The sequence below is a fragment of the Eptatretus burgeri genome, chromosome 2 (assembly GCF_056783735.1).
Source record: "Eptatretus burgeri isolate ZD-2024b chromosome 2, Ebu_testis_v1, whole genome shotgun sequence".
In the NCBI taxonomy this organism is placed as follows: Eukaryota; Metazoa; Chordata; class Myxini; order Myxiniformes; family Myxinidae; genus Eptatretus; species Eptatretus burgeri.
Genome location: NC_140962.1, coordinates 113,412,672 through 113,426,396, shown reverse-complemented (window position 1 = coordinate 113,426,396; position 13,725 = coordinate 113,412,672). Strand labels below are relative to the sequence as shown.

The window sequence follows — 13,725 nt, the reverse complement described above, 5'->3', positions numbered from 1 at the left end:
ACTGGACTAACGTGGAGTAATTATTCCATTTTGCACATCATTGATGGTCAAGCAACAAATTTAACATTTAAAATCAAACTTGTGCCACATACCTCGCGAATGCAGAGACTTTAATTTGATTTCAACTTGATAAATGGAAGATAAAATCAAAATATTTGTCCAACCAATTTAAATATGACTGGGTTTTTAACCGTGTACAACTTTGAGGACTCTGTGTGCTGGAAAAATAAGGAAAGAAAGACGTAGGGAAGGAATTCAGTGATGTGGAAGATGACGCTGAACATGGGACCAACAGAATGAATAGAATTGCCATGAAACTGAAAACGGGAAATATTGTTAGAGTGCTGTTTTTTTAATGCATAGGAATTAGTTTTTTTTGAAATGCAAGAAGGGAGTTAAAACAAGGGTGGGGTTATGGAGGTAAGACAGTGGGAGGAAATGATGATTTAAAGGTGTGAGTGTAAGGGGTTAATGGTGAGGTCCACACAGAGCCAAGGTAGACTGCACAAGATAAAAATAACCAAACAGCATGAAAGAATACATGGCAATGAGCCCACGACACAAACAAAAGTGCAGGCAGACAACAATCGACAGAAACAGAGATAGACACATAATGGTAAACTTATCTTTGGAAGTGAATCACTCAGGGCACAGAGAGAAAAACGGTCTTTCAACCTTGAAATGCATTGAAACTGGAAACCACTTTGTGGTTTACAGTCACCATCAGGGCTCTTCCGTTGTGCCAATCCTTACAATTCATGGACCGGTGTTTGTGTGTTCATTTGTCGGGCTACTCCTACAGATGTGGGCTGATTACATTCAGTTTGAGTTTTTGTAATATATAGATGGTGCCCCTCCACACTTCCCAATTGCCGTTCATAATTAGATGGATCACCCACTTCCACACAGATGTATATATGTATATATATATATATATATGTATATATATATATATATATATATATATATATATATATATATATATATATATATATACATATATATATATATGTATATATGTATATATGTATATATGTGTATATATATATATATATATATATATATATATATATATATATATATATATATATATATATATATATATATATATATACATATGTATATATGTATGTTCCCGAAATACAGCCAAAACGGTACATGATAGCGCAAACATTTTAGGACCACCTTACTCACCATTCTCCTGCGGTGTGCAGTATCAAGTTTCATTCAAATCGGGCACCGAAAAAAAAAAAAATTCCCGATTCAGTCAAGTTCTCTTCGGGAATATTTGATCAATGCAAACAACCTCAGCGGTATAGAACGCTGGAGCTATCTTTTTTTTTTCTTGAAATGATTTTTTTTTCATCAACCGCTGTCACAACGGGAACCCAACGGGTTCACGGGTCATCTTATATTTCATAAAAAAAAATCTTTCATCCGAGTAGGCCCATTGCTGAATTTTTGGAAGAACAATGTTTCGAAGCACTTCCAAGTATCTCTGGCCATTCATTGTATCGCGGAGAATGTGAGGTCCATCGAGTTGGGTTGAAGTAACTCCGCATCAAACAAGATGTTTTTGCCGATTATTTGGTTGTGTTCGACTCTCGTTTCGGGATAATTTCCCGACCAGTAATGGCAGTTCTGCCTGTTGACAAAACCACCAACATGGAAAACGGCCTCATCAGACCAGATAATGTTGTGTAACACACGTGAAGAGTCATCAATCCACTTAACGGAAATGTTCACAAAACGCCATTCTCTTGTCACTGTTATCTGGAAACAGCTAGTGAGCATGATGAGGTTTGTACATGGCCACACAAGGTGGTCATTATCACAGTTCAAAATTGCCTGAATTGCACAATACCTTATTCCACTCTCCCTCGTCGCTCGTCTGATCGACTTCTTTGGGCTCCTTGTGAACATGTCTCGTACACGATTAATGTTTTCTGGTGATCTCGCTGTGGTGCTGTTGTGGAGCCGGGCGTTGGCAGCGAGCATGACCGCTAGGTGGAGCAGTAGGGTCGACTCTGTCGAACACCCGGAATCTCGATTGTACCGTTCGGAAAACTCCGAGGGTATGGGTCCCTTACAGGACCGTGAATCGTCAATAATTCCACCACGTGGTACAGGGTTATTTGCCAATCTTCAAAATACCCAGAGGTCCATGTGGCGAGTTACCGAGTATTCACACCCTCGGAGGAGCTCGAACGGGACGAGCAATTTCCGTGCTCAAACCGTGTGTAGCCCAAGCAGATGGTTACCGAGATCCGTCGGTCCAAACGTACATCGACAGCAGCAACGGCATTTTTAATTCTCCAACAGGCACCGTGCTCAACCAATAAAGGAAAGGACGAGCTGAAACATTCAACAAATGGGGTATTTATTAACAGTAGGTGGGGAAGGAGGGAAGCACGTAAGGGCAGAGTAATCACGACTAATAGAAATGCAAGTATGTACAGGGCAAAAAGAGCACTTAACAAGTTACTACTTAAAGACGGGGCCCCAGACACACACACGCACACACAAATACCCCAAAAAGAAAATGGACCTTCCCGCCTTGTGTGACCCTTGTTGATCCATTTCGGCGGGACTTGAACCCGCAGCTCGATGCCGCTGCACACCGGGTGCGGAGGCAGCGCCAGGCTCCAGCACGTGACGAGACCCGAGCCAGCGACGAGATGCGGACCGAGAGACAGACCACGCCCGCGACGAGATGAGCAGAGAGCCAGATCAGGCGCTTGAACAGACGGGGCACCGATTGTTTTCTTCTCGCTCTCCAGCAGATCCGCCCCAATTATTTGCTCTCCTTTTTCTTCGTCGTTCGAGCGAGGGGCTTCTTTTTCCGACCACTCGCCTCCCGATTGGACGAGGGGTCCTCACGCGACTCATGGCGGCCTCCCGATTGGACAAGGGCGCGCGTGTAGTGCTCGCCCTCCGCTCATTGGCTGGAGCTTTGAGCCGAAGCGACGGAGGCTCTGCCCACGTCCTCACCTCTGGCCACGTGCCTCATGGCGATGGTGCCGAGTCGGAAACGGGGCGGGTGAGACGCCTGCTCCTTGCCGATTGGCTAAGGAGGGACGCCATGCCTATGTTAGGCTCCGCCCACATGCACGCTTGCTGGCGAGCGTGTGAAGGATGCCGCGAGCAGAGTGTTGTCGCGTGAAAGTGAAGATGGCGTTGTTGTCGTTGTTATAAGTGTAAAAATCCTATCTGTAAAAATAACTCACAGCGCATGTACATTTAATTACCCATTAAACAAGGGGAAGGGGGCTATCTATCCACATTTACTTATCAAAATAACTGAGCTATGGGGACCTGAATGTCTGTGTGCATAAGGCTTCCAAATTCGTAACAGTACGTCTTCTTGACCTTACATCCTTGGCTGAACCAGTTGGGATAAGTTTTTGGTCAAGTAGTTTTGTGACGACCATCTCTTTCTCTCATGATCATAATGGTGCACCCAACTCTCAGAGAGAAGAGGGACGGGAGAGAGAAGGACCAAACAGTGTGGAACAGAGACTTTAGGAGATGCTTGGAAGGGAGAGGGATGGCATGGGCCGTGGGGTACACGGAGTAAACAAGATGGACACTACAGGGACTTTCTGGAAGGAAAGCAGGGAATTTGAAGGAGGTGGGCTTGGGTGGATTATTGGGGGGGGGGGGAGGTCATGTTTTGGATGGGGGAAGGACATGGCTTTGGATGGGGGAAGGTCATGGTTTTGGATGGGGGAAGATGAGAGATGATGGTGAACAGCTGTTTTGAAGACCTGGAGGGAAGAGTGGGATTGAAGAGAGTGTGGGAGTTTGTTCCATAGAAACGAAAAAAGAGGAATGAAGGTGAGCAGTGATTCTGGATTTTGGTAGTTTAACCGGAAGTGGGTTGTTGGCGGATCTTGAGTGCCTTGTGGAAATATGGGGGGGGGGCAGAGGGCACAGCGTGGGAGGGGTGGAGGTGCAAGGCCTGAGAGGAAACAGCAGAAAATACTACCGACCTGCCTCTGGTGAGAGAGTGAGACACCCCAAAGACAGCTTCATCACGGGGATACCAATGATCCTTATTGTCTTGGTTTCCACAGCGTGAATTTTAATATCTTACTTTAATATTAGTTTTATTCGAATAACTTACTTTAAAGAATAGGAGGCATTTCTTTTCAACACACCCTCACATATACTACATACATACACATACTGGGTTGTTTGGCCAGCGCACATTGCGCCATGTAGGCCGATACTTTGCACCGTTTTGCAAGCCATGACGGTGAGATGGGCTGTAGAGCCTCGCCACCCACGAAGCCGGTCCCAATGCTTTCAGAGACCGAATGATTATGTTGATTGGTATATTTATATTTATATATATATATATATACATATATTTCCTTATATTTCCATATATTGTTGCGGAAGCGGTGATGAGTGTAAGGTAAGATCGTAACATAAGTAAGGTAGTCACGAACAAACAGTATGTTCGATAGATAATATGTAAATGTAAGATAAAAAGCAAAATCAGTGCTCTAACTCTGAACGCCACCGGATTTGGAAATCGTGTCGCGTCCGTCACCGCCTACGTCACGTCAACTGAGGCCGCCATATTTGTTCATATTGCATCGTTGGTCTATTTGCAAAAACAAAGGAAAAGCAATTTATCTTCACTTACTGATATATTTTGGAGATTAGAAACCAATAAAGATGATAACAAACTAGAGATCAGCATAAGTTCGCGTTTAACGCAAACCTGGAGCCAATACTGGAAACTAATGATGTTCATTACATGGGTGATCGTCTGCTTCTTTAAATACCTCATGATTCGACGCAGGACCTTAAAGCCCAATTCAAATGAATAACTTCAGTGTAAGTCAAGTGGTGGAATTGTACACCGCTCCTTGCTCATTCCATATCCAGGCAATGCCTTGCGGTTCTGGGTTTGGAGCGTCGACAGTTCTCCTTCGGTGCTCTCTGCTGACAATCTCAAAGTTAAGTTTCCGGTTGTTATCTGTCCCGTTTTAACTGTTTATTTTCTCACCTACATGTTACTGTGTGTTCCTCGTTCGGTTTTGTTTCATAAATCAGGCTATTTTGTGAGATTTTGTCGACCTTGTCTTACCGGGTGCTTGAGGCCTACCCTTGAGGCTTGAGGCCTACCCTTGAGGCTTGAGGCCTACCGGTTCCCCTCCGTGTACGATCGTGTTTTTCTGTTTCTTCTCCCCATTACGTTCAATTTCTATCTTCCCCACTTTCATAATGTCCCCCATGCCTCCAAACTAATTACTCGATTTCTTATCTTAAACAAAAAAAAAATCCTACCTTTCTCCTTGCACACTCATGTGTCTCGATTCTTATCTCTTCATCTCTTCATCGTGCGACATTTTTTTCTACAACACTTTTTTTTTTTTGTATACCTTGGTCGAGGCTCGTATGAGAGCTAACACACAACTCACAGCAAGGAGGCATGAGACAAGAGGGGCGGGAGTGGAAGGGACAAAACAGTGGGGAACAGACACATTAGGTGAACTGTGGAAGGGAGAGGGATGGGGATGGGACGGGGAACATGGCGAAGAGAAGATGGACATTTCAGGGACTTTCAGGAAGGAAAGCAGGAGAAATGAAGGAAGTGGGCTTGGGTGGATTATCGGGGGTAGAAAAGATCGAGGATTTGGATGGGGGAAGATAAGAGGTGGTGGTGAACAGCTGTTTTGAAAGCCTGGAGGGAAGAATGGGAAAGAATACAGTGAGGAAGTTTATTCCAAAGGCGGGAAAAAAGAGGAATGAAAGAGTGAAGATGAGCAGTGATTCGTGATTTTGGTAGTTTTACCAGAAGGGGGTTGTTGGCGGACCTTGAGCGCCCTGTGGAAATGTGGTGGGGACAAATCGCAGAGAGAGCAGGGGGGGCAAGGCTGGAGAGGAGTCGGTAGAAGACAGAAAGACCACCGACCAACCTGCGGTGATTGAGTGAGAGGCCCAAAGACTCAGCTTCATTGCGGGAGATGCCGATGATCTTAAATGCCCTGGTTTCGACAGCGTGAAGCCGAGAAAGGTGGGAGGCAGGAGCACCAGCCCAGAGGGGAGAGCAGTACTCCATCAGGCTACGGACAAAAAAAGTTACGGACATCAGGCTTCGGACAAAACACTTCCATGACCTAATCTGTTGAAAACTCTGTCAAACATTAATAATAACAACAAAAGTGATCTCTTATAATGCTTCATCTTCCTCTTTCACACGTATGGTATTCTTCCCGGCATCATAATGCACTACTCTTCTGCTATTTAAACAGACTGCGCTCAATTCGACCTTTCCTTCATTCCTTGCCTAAAAAATCCAACTGTTACAGCGTTTCTTCTCTCCATTCTCTGAATTCGCCTTAATTGCATCCATCAAGAATGGTGTTAAATTGCATCTCTGACCTAACACTTAAAAAAACCCCCAGTTTGCTATGCATGTTCACTTTCCATCAACCATTCTTTTTTTTCCAACTTCAGTGCCAACTCACCCCTCTCACCCCTCCCTCTCAAAGCAACCACCCCACTCTTCTCCCTCCAAGCCTCCCCCTCACCTCTCTCAAAAACTCCCCCCCCTCACCTCAAGCCGACTGGCAGGGTCTCCAAGCAGCCATCAAACTTATAGACTGGTCTCCTATCTCTACTTTCTCTAACATCAACTCATCCTGGGAATTCTTTCAAAGAAACTTGCTCTCCCTCATGCACTGATTTATCCCCTCTCGTCTTCAGTTGTCCTCCCCTTCCTCCCGCCCTTGGTTCACTGAAGCTTGTGGCGAGGCAGTCGTCCTGAAACAACTTGCTTTTGCCTCATGGAAAGCAAACCCAACTAAGGGCAATCTCAGTTCCTTCCAGAAAGCTTGGAAGAAGTGTGTATCTACCCTCAGGAGAGCCAGAAAACAACATCTTTCTACTCTCGTCTGTACTCTTAAACTTCTCTCCCTCCTCAAAATCCTGGTGGCATCAAATCTGTTTCTGGTGTATGTTCCCCCTCCATCCCCTCCCTTACCTCAAATGGTCGCAACGCTGATACCACACGTGAAAAAGCTGAATGTCTAAACTCGGTGTTTGCAGCGAAATGTGTCCAAAACCCATCACTTTATCTACCTACCTCACCCAGTCTCACCCAACTGTCCCTGGACTCTGTGTCTTTTTCTCCTGACAAGGTGGAGAGCTTGCTTTCAAACCTCGAGTCAGATTCTGCAACCAGTCCAGACGGCATCAGCCCACATGTCCTCAAAGCCTGCTCTCCTACTCTTGCTCACCCTCTCTCTGTTCTATTCACCCTCTCATTTGCTCAAGGTCATCTGCCATCTGCTTGGAAATCAGCAAACGTCACTGCCCTGCATAAAAAGGTGCAAAAACAGATCCCTGCAACTACAGACCAATCAGCCTTCTCCCAATCATCAGCAAGGTTATGGAATCCATCAGCGCTTCAGACATTAATTCCTTCCTCTTCTCCAATGGCTTGATTTCTGATCATCAATTTGGTTTCAGACTAGGTCACTCTACCCTGGATATGCTGCTTCTGCTCTCCCAACAATGGATGGAGGTCCTCAATGCCAGACAGGAAATCTGAGCCGTATCCCTGGACATATCACGTGCTTTTGACACGGTCTGGCACCCTGCCCTGCTCACCAAACTCTCTTCCTATGGTATCCAAGGCCATCTCCACTCATGGCTCGCAGACTTCCTCTCCTGTCGCAGTCAACGTGTGGCCCTAAATGTTGTTCTTTCATCCCCTCTTCCTGTCCAGGCTGGAGTTCCTCAAAGTAGCGTTCTGGGCCCTGTTCTTTTTCTGGTTTTCATCAATGATCTCCCCGACTCTGGAAAATCCTCCATATCTCTTTGCTGATGACTCCACCCTCTGCCGTACCATTGGTCATCCCTCAGACCGGCAAGCAGCAGCTTTCTCGCTCACTGAAGATCTGGATAAAATCACAAACTGGTCCAACACGTGGAACATGTCTTTCAATCCAGACAAATCTCACACTCTCACTATGTCTCTTTGAAAGGACCATTTAGAAACCCCCCCCCATCCACTTTCTCAACAACCCTCTGGAAGAAGTCCTTTCTTTCAAGTTTCTGGGTCTAACTATCTACCATGACCTTTTCCTGGGAAAGCCACATTTCAAACCTCGCCTCCAAAGCCAGTCGCAGATTGGAAATCCTCCGTCGTGCAAAGTCCTTCCTCGGCCCACCTGAGCTCCTGACCACTTACAAAGCTTTTGTCCGCAGCCTGATGGAGTACTGGTCTCCCCTCTGTGCTGGTGGTCCTGCCTCCCACCTTCCTCGGCTTCACGCTGTGAAAACCAAGGCATTTCGGATCATTGGCATCTCCCGCAATGAGGCTGTCTTTGGGCCTCTCACTCAATCACCGCAGGTTGGTCGGTGGTCTTTCTGTCTTCTACCGACTCCTCTCCAGCCTTGCCCCCCCTGCTCTATCTCTCTGCGATTTGTCCCCACCACATTTCCACAGGGCGCTCAAGGTCAGCCAACAACCCCCTTCTGGTAAAACTACCAAAATCACGAATCACTGCTCACCTTCACTCTTTCATTCCTCTTTTTTCCTGCCTTTGGAATAAACTCCTTCACTCTATTCTTTCCCATTCTTCCCTCCAGGCTTTCAAAACAGCTGTTCACCACCACCGCTTAGCATCCTCCATCCAAATCCTCGATCTTTTCTAATCCACCCAAGCCCACCTCCTTCAAATTCCCTGCTTTCCTTCCTGAAAGTCCCTGTAATGTCCATCTTCTATTCCCCATGTTCCCTGTCACATCCCTCTCCCTTCCACAGATCTCCTGGTGTCTCTGTTCCCCACTATTTTGTCTTTCCCACTCCCTCCCCTCTTGTCCTGTGCCCCCCTTGCTGTGCGTTGTATACAAAACAAGGGATAAAAAAAGCCTGATTCCATATCAACAATCCTCTTTGTAGAAGTCCTTTCTTTCAAGCTTCTGGGTCTCACGATCTGCCATGATCTTTCCTGGGAAAGCCACATTTCAAACCTTGCCTCCAAAGCCAGTCGCTGACTGGGAATCCTCCGTTGTGTCAAGTCCTTCGTCGGCCCACCTGAGCTCCTGTCCACATACAAAGCTTTCTTCCATAGCTTGCTGGAGTACTGCTCTCTCCTCTGGGCTGGTGCTCCTGCCTCTCACCTTTCTCGGCTTCACACAGTGGAAACCAAGACATTTCGGATCATTGGTATCTCCCACGATGAGGCTGACTCTTTAGGCCTCTCACTCTCTCACCGCCGGCAGGTCGGTGTGCTTTCTGTCTTCTACTGTCTCCTCCTTGGTCTCGCCCCCCTGCTCTGTCTGCGATTTGTCCCCACCATATTTCCGCAGAGCACTCAATATCTGCCAGCAACCTCCTTCTGGTAAAACTACCAAAATCACGAATCACTGCTCACCTGCACTCTTTCATTCCTCTTTTTCCCCACCTTCAGAATAAAGTCCCTCACTCTGTTCAATCCCATTCTTCCCTCCAGACCTTCAAAACAGCTGTTCACCACCACCTCTTATCATCCCCCATCCAAATCCTCGATCTTTTCTACCCCCGTTAATCCACCCCAAACCCACCTCCTTCAAATTTCCTGCTTGCCTTCCTGAAAGTCCCTGCAGTGTCCATCTTGTATCCCCTTGTTCCCCACCCCGTCCCTCTTTCTTCCACAGATCTCTTGATGTCTCTGTTCCTCACTGTTTTGTCCTTCCGTCGTCCCTCTTGCATCATGCCCCCCCTTGTTGTGCGTTGTGTGTTAACTCCTCGTACGAGCCTTGACAAGGTATACAAAAAACAAACAAACAAAAAAACAAATGCATGACATCATTGCTGTGCGTTGTGTGTTAACTCTCGTATGAGCCTTGACAAGGTATACAAAAAACAAACAAACAAAAAAAAAACGAATGCATGACATCATTGCTGGGTGCTGAAGGAAGGGGGTACTCAGTTTTTACTCCGTTTGTTTGTTTTCGTGTTTGTTTGCTTTCTTGTTTGTTTGCCCAGGTGATATCTCAGCCATCCTTTGAGCTTGGAAGCTGACATTTGGGGACAAAAGTGAAGATGTGCTTTGGCAAAGCAGTATTTTACATTTTTGATTAATCAATTAATTGATTAATTACTTAATTATTATCGATTTATGAATGACATTAATTTCTTTTTCATACGGGCAATATTTCAGGCACACTTTGAGCTCGGAAGCTGATATTTGGACATGACAATGATCATGTGATTTGGCTAAAAGGAATATTTTTGATTTATTGATTAATCAATTATTCATTTTTCCATGAATTACTTAATTTTCAAAAAAGTTACAGATTTGGATGAAACGTTGGTGGTTTAGGTATGCTATTACCCAATTGATTAAGAAATTAATTATTTTACGATAATTATTTATTTCTTTCAATCTTGCAATTAATCAATCAATTATTGTGCACCGCTCCCTACCAAATCCGCTCCATGTGCTCATGCAAGGTGGCATCGCCGGGTACGGAAGGCGCCCTGGTGACTGCGTGCTGGAGGGTTTGTTATTTATTTACTTGGCATGGGGGCGGTGTACTTTGAATGTACCTCTACTTGTTTGAGGTTTGTTCAAGTCGTTGTAAATGTAAGTGTTGACACGAAAGAGTTCGTTCTATAGATAACATGTATCGTGTATACGTGAGACAAATAACCAAAATCAATTTTGAAATGACAACAAATGATGAACAATATGATCGAACCCTCAACTCCAATGTTTTTGAATTTCTGGACATATTTTTTAGTTATTTACTTTTCTCCGGCTCTTTGTTTGTTTCTCGCATTTGCCGATTTAGTAGTTGTAGTAGTAATGGTCATGGTAGTGGTAATAATAATAATTAGAAGGGTACTGGGTAGAGCGCATACCTCCACCACGCAATGTCTGATCCACGAGAACATATCAGGCCCAATATATTTTTGAAATATCATGCTGTACTGTACTATATCGTTTTTAGCCTGATCTCTCAATGATGAAAAATCACTTGGAGCAATTAAATAATTCTCGTATCCAGATCCAGATCTTCACCAAAATCAAATCAATTCATCCTTGCCACACACCCAACATGTCGACCAAGTTTCATCCGAATCAGTCCACAACTTTTTGAGATATCCTGCACACAAACAGACAGACAAACAGACAGAAAGGGGTGAAAACATAACCTCCTTCACCTTCGCTGGTGGATTTAAAAATAGGGGCAATACCCTTGAGCGATCACCTCGTAGAATAATGATACTGAGCAGGAAGTCAACGTGGGAAGGAATCAGCAAATGGAACCAATGTTATAGAGAATACTTATCTTGGGGAGCAATCCCACCCCCCCCGCCATCCCCAGTAGATCACACCAGACCTCGATTTTTTTATTGTTTTTAATGCCATGAACAAACTTTGGTGCATCACGGGTGATGAAGGTTGTGGTCAAGTTTCGTGGAAAATCGTGTGTGTAGTTTCAGAGATGAAGTTGCAAGATGAAGTATGGACGGATGGACGGACACACAATGCACCGTCCCATAAACACGAAGGACTGCGTTCCAGGTGAGCTAACAATCTATTTGTTTGCAATTTTTTTTGTTTGTTTGTTATCTTCACAGGTTTTTCAAACAAACATTGGCACGAGCTTTGGCTTCCACAATGTTTTTTTAAACAAACAAAAAAGTCGCAAACCTCGTCTTCGGCGACATCTCATCGACTCTTTGCACACCTCCTCGGGATGAAAGCTGAATACATTGCCTTCTGGCAAATCAATTTTTTTTAAATTAACATCGAAGTAATTTCCATATTCTTCAATCCCTATATTTGACACACAAGAACATTAAGATTTGTTGCCCAGCATCAATGAATTAGTGGGGCAACTTAGCTAAATATAGCATAACAATTGTGCATTTTGTGAGGAAAGCACCAAATTTGGCACACTAGTAGCCTATCATATTATGAACAGATTTAGATATTGGGCCATCTCAAATTCATCTACCGATGGCTGTGGCAGCCATTTTCCACTGCCATCAAAAATTTTGAGATGGCCCAATATCCAAATCTATTCATAATATGATCCGCTACTAGTGTGCCAAATTTGGTGCTTTCCTCACAAAATGCACAATTGTTATGCTAAGTTGCCCCACAAGATGGGGGATTCAGAATTCTTTTTTTTGTGCTTGTAATTCATCAGTGCATTTCTGCGTCAAGTGAGTATCCTTTGCATGATGAATGAATCGTTCAAGGCATAATATAATCAGTGTGTGTGTGTGTGTGTGTGTGTGTGTGTGTGTGTGTGTGTGTGTGTGTGTGTGTGTGTAAATGGAATTGATGTCGAAGTTTCAAGCCAGTGATTGAAGAGCTTTTTATCGAGGTCCTGTCTTGATTTCAACTCCTTCTGCACATTCATCCAACCAGCTTGCTCTGCATTGCTCCATTTTCACATCTGATCTTCAAAATGCTGCCTGGAGATGTCAGAAGCAGCCAGCGTTCGGTGGGCACAGCACTGAGCACGCCCCAACCAACCCACGTCGTCATTCTCCTCCCACAATTTTTTTTTTTGCTCCCACCTTCCCTTTCACCGGCAATCGCTCCCCTGTATTGGATCTTCCACCAAATGAATCCGAATGATCTTTGATTATTGCTTCTTCGGTTCGAGGTCTGCGCGGAGCGATGCAGCAATGAAGAATCCATGCAGTGCACCGCAAGCCTCGCGTTGGACCTGAGGAGGGTGATTCCGGTCGATTTTGTGGAACCCGGGTGGCACAGGGCTTCGCGTCGCTACCCACCGGCGCAAGACGCGGGATGCTGGCGGAGGGTCGTCAGGAGGGGGCGCTGCAGCGGGAACGGGACGAGCGGGGAAGCGAGAAAATGCCGCGTTCAGCGTGAGTGAGCGAACGAGCGAGGTGGCTCGGGCTCCATCCAGGTGAGAAGGGACTTTTGGGCGCGCACGCGCTCACTCGGATGCCTCGAGGGTACCTGGCGGGCAACCGCTCGGAGCGTCTCACGACCAGCACGGGCTCCCACGGTTCACTCTCAGCACGTAGGTGGGGTGCTGCGTGGTTCATCTTGTGAGATGAGGAGGCCAAGCCACGACGAGCGCGTGAAAGTCGCCTGGGGCGGAATTTGCGCCATTGGCGTGTCATACCGAAGCGGTATACCAGCGGACAATCACGTGTTCCGGGCGATTCCAGCGGGTGCCTTGATGCCGCGATTTGTATGCGATTTCTATTTGGAGTTATCCGAGGATCGACATGGACCGTGTGCGGTGTTCCGTAGGCCCTGATGGGAGGCACGACAAGCGAGCGAGTCGAGGCGATTGAAGACGGGTCGGCAATCATAGACGCGAGAGCAGAACGATGTGCGTCCATGCAATGATGCAAGCGTTCAACACGAAGCTGTCCCATAAATAGGTCACGTGGGTTTAACAAAAGCTCAAATAAACAGTTTTCTCGAGTTTACTCCGTCGCCAAACACGAACCTCTTAAATCGATTCAAAACGCTTCTCAGAGACGAACGCAGCGATGATTAATGGTGCATGGGAGCAGCAAGACTGAGGTCCGTCGTGCTCCCCAATGCCGTGCGACGCACGATCTTCCTGCCGCTGGCAGCGCCGAATCGTCGTGCAGAGCGCGCGACTCATCCATACGTACGTGCTGCTCACCGGGTCCGTGCGCTCGAACATCTCCATTTGCACATTCACTCCTTCCTTTCCAAAATGTTGTCCATCTTGCACATCCTTGCTGTT

The 13,725-nt window shown here is 45.8% G+C and overlaps 1 protein-coding gene across 4 annotated transcripts in view; it reads left to right on the top strand.

Annotated features, from left to right (window-relative positions):
• Positions 1-4,397: 4,397 nt before the first annotated feature.
• The window catches only part of LOC147032855 (uncharacterized), a 322,720-nt gene continuing 313,392 nt past the window's right edge, over positions 4,398-13,725 (top strand). The window contains exons 1-2 of one of the 4 annotated variants that reach the window (XM_085870793.1): positions 4,398-4,420; positions 11,453-11,540. In XM_085870793.1, coding sequence (XP_085726919.1) covers positions 11,474-11,540 — 67 coding nt within the window. In that variant the 5' untranslated portion in view covers positions 4,398-4,420; positions 11,453-11,473. Of the gene's footprint in view, positions 4,421-9,811; positions 11,541-12,276; positions 12,904-13,725 lie in introns of those variants that run through there. The other 3 variants (XM_085870792.1, XM_085870794.1, XM_085870796.1) reach the window with 3 other exon arrangements.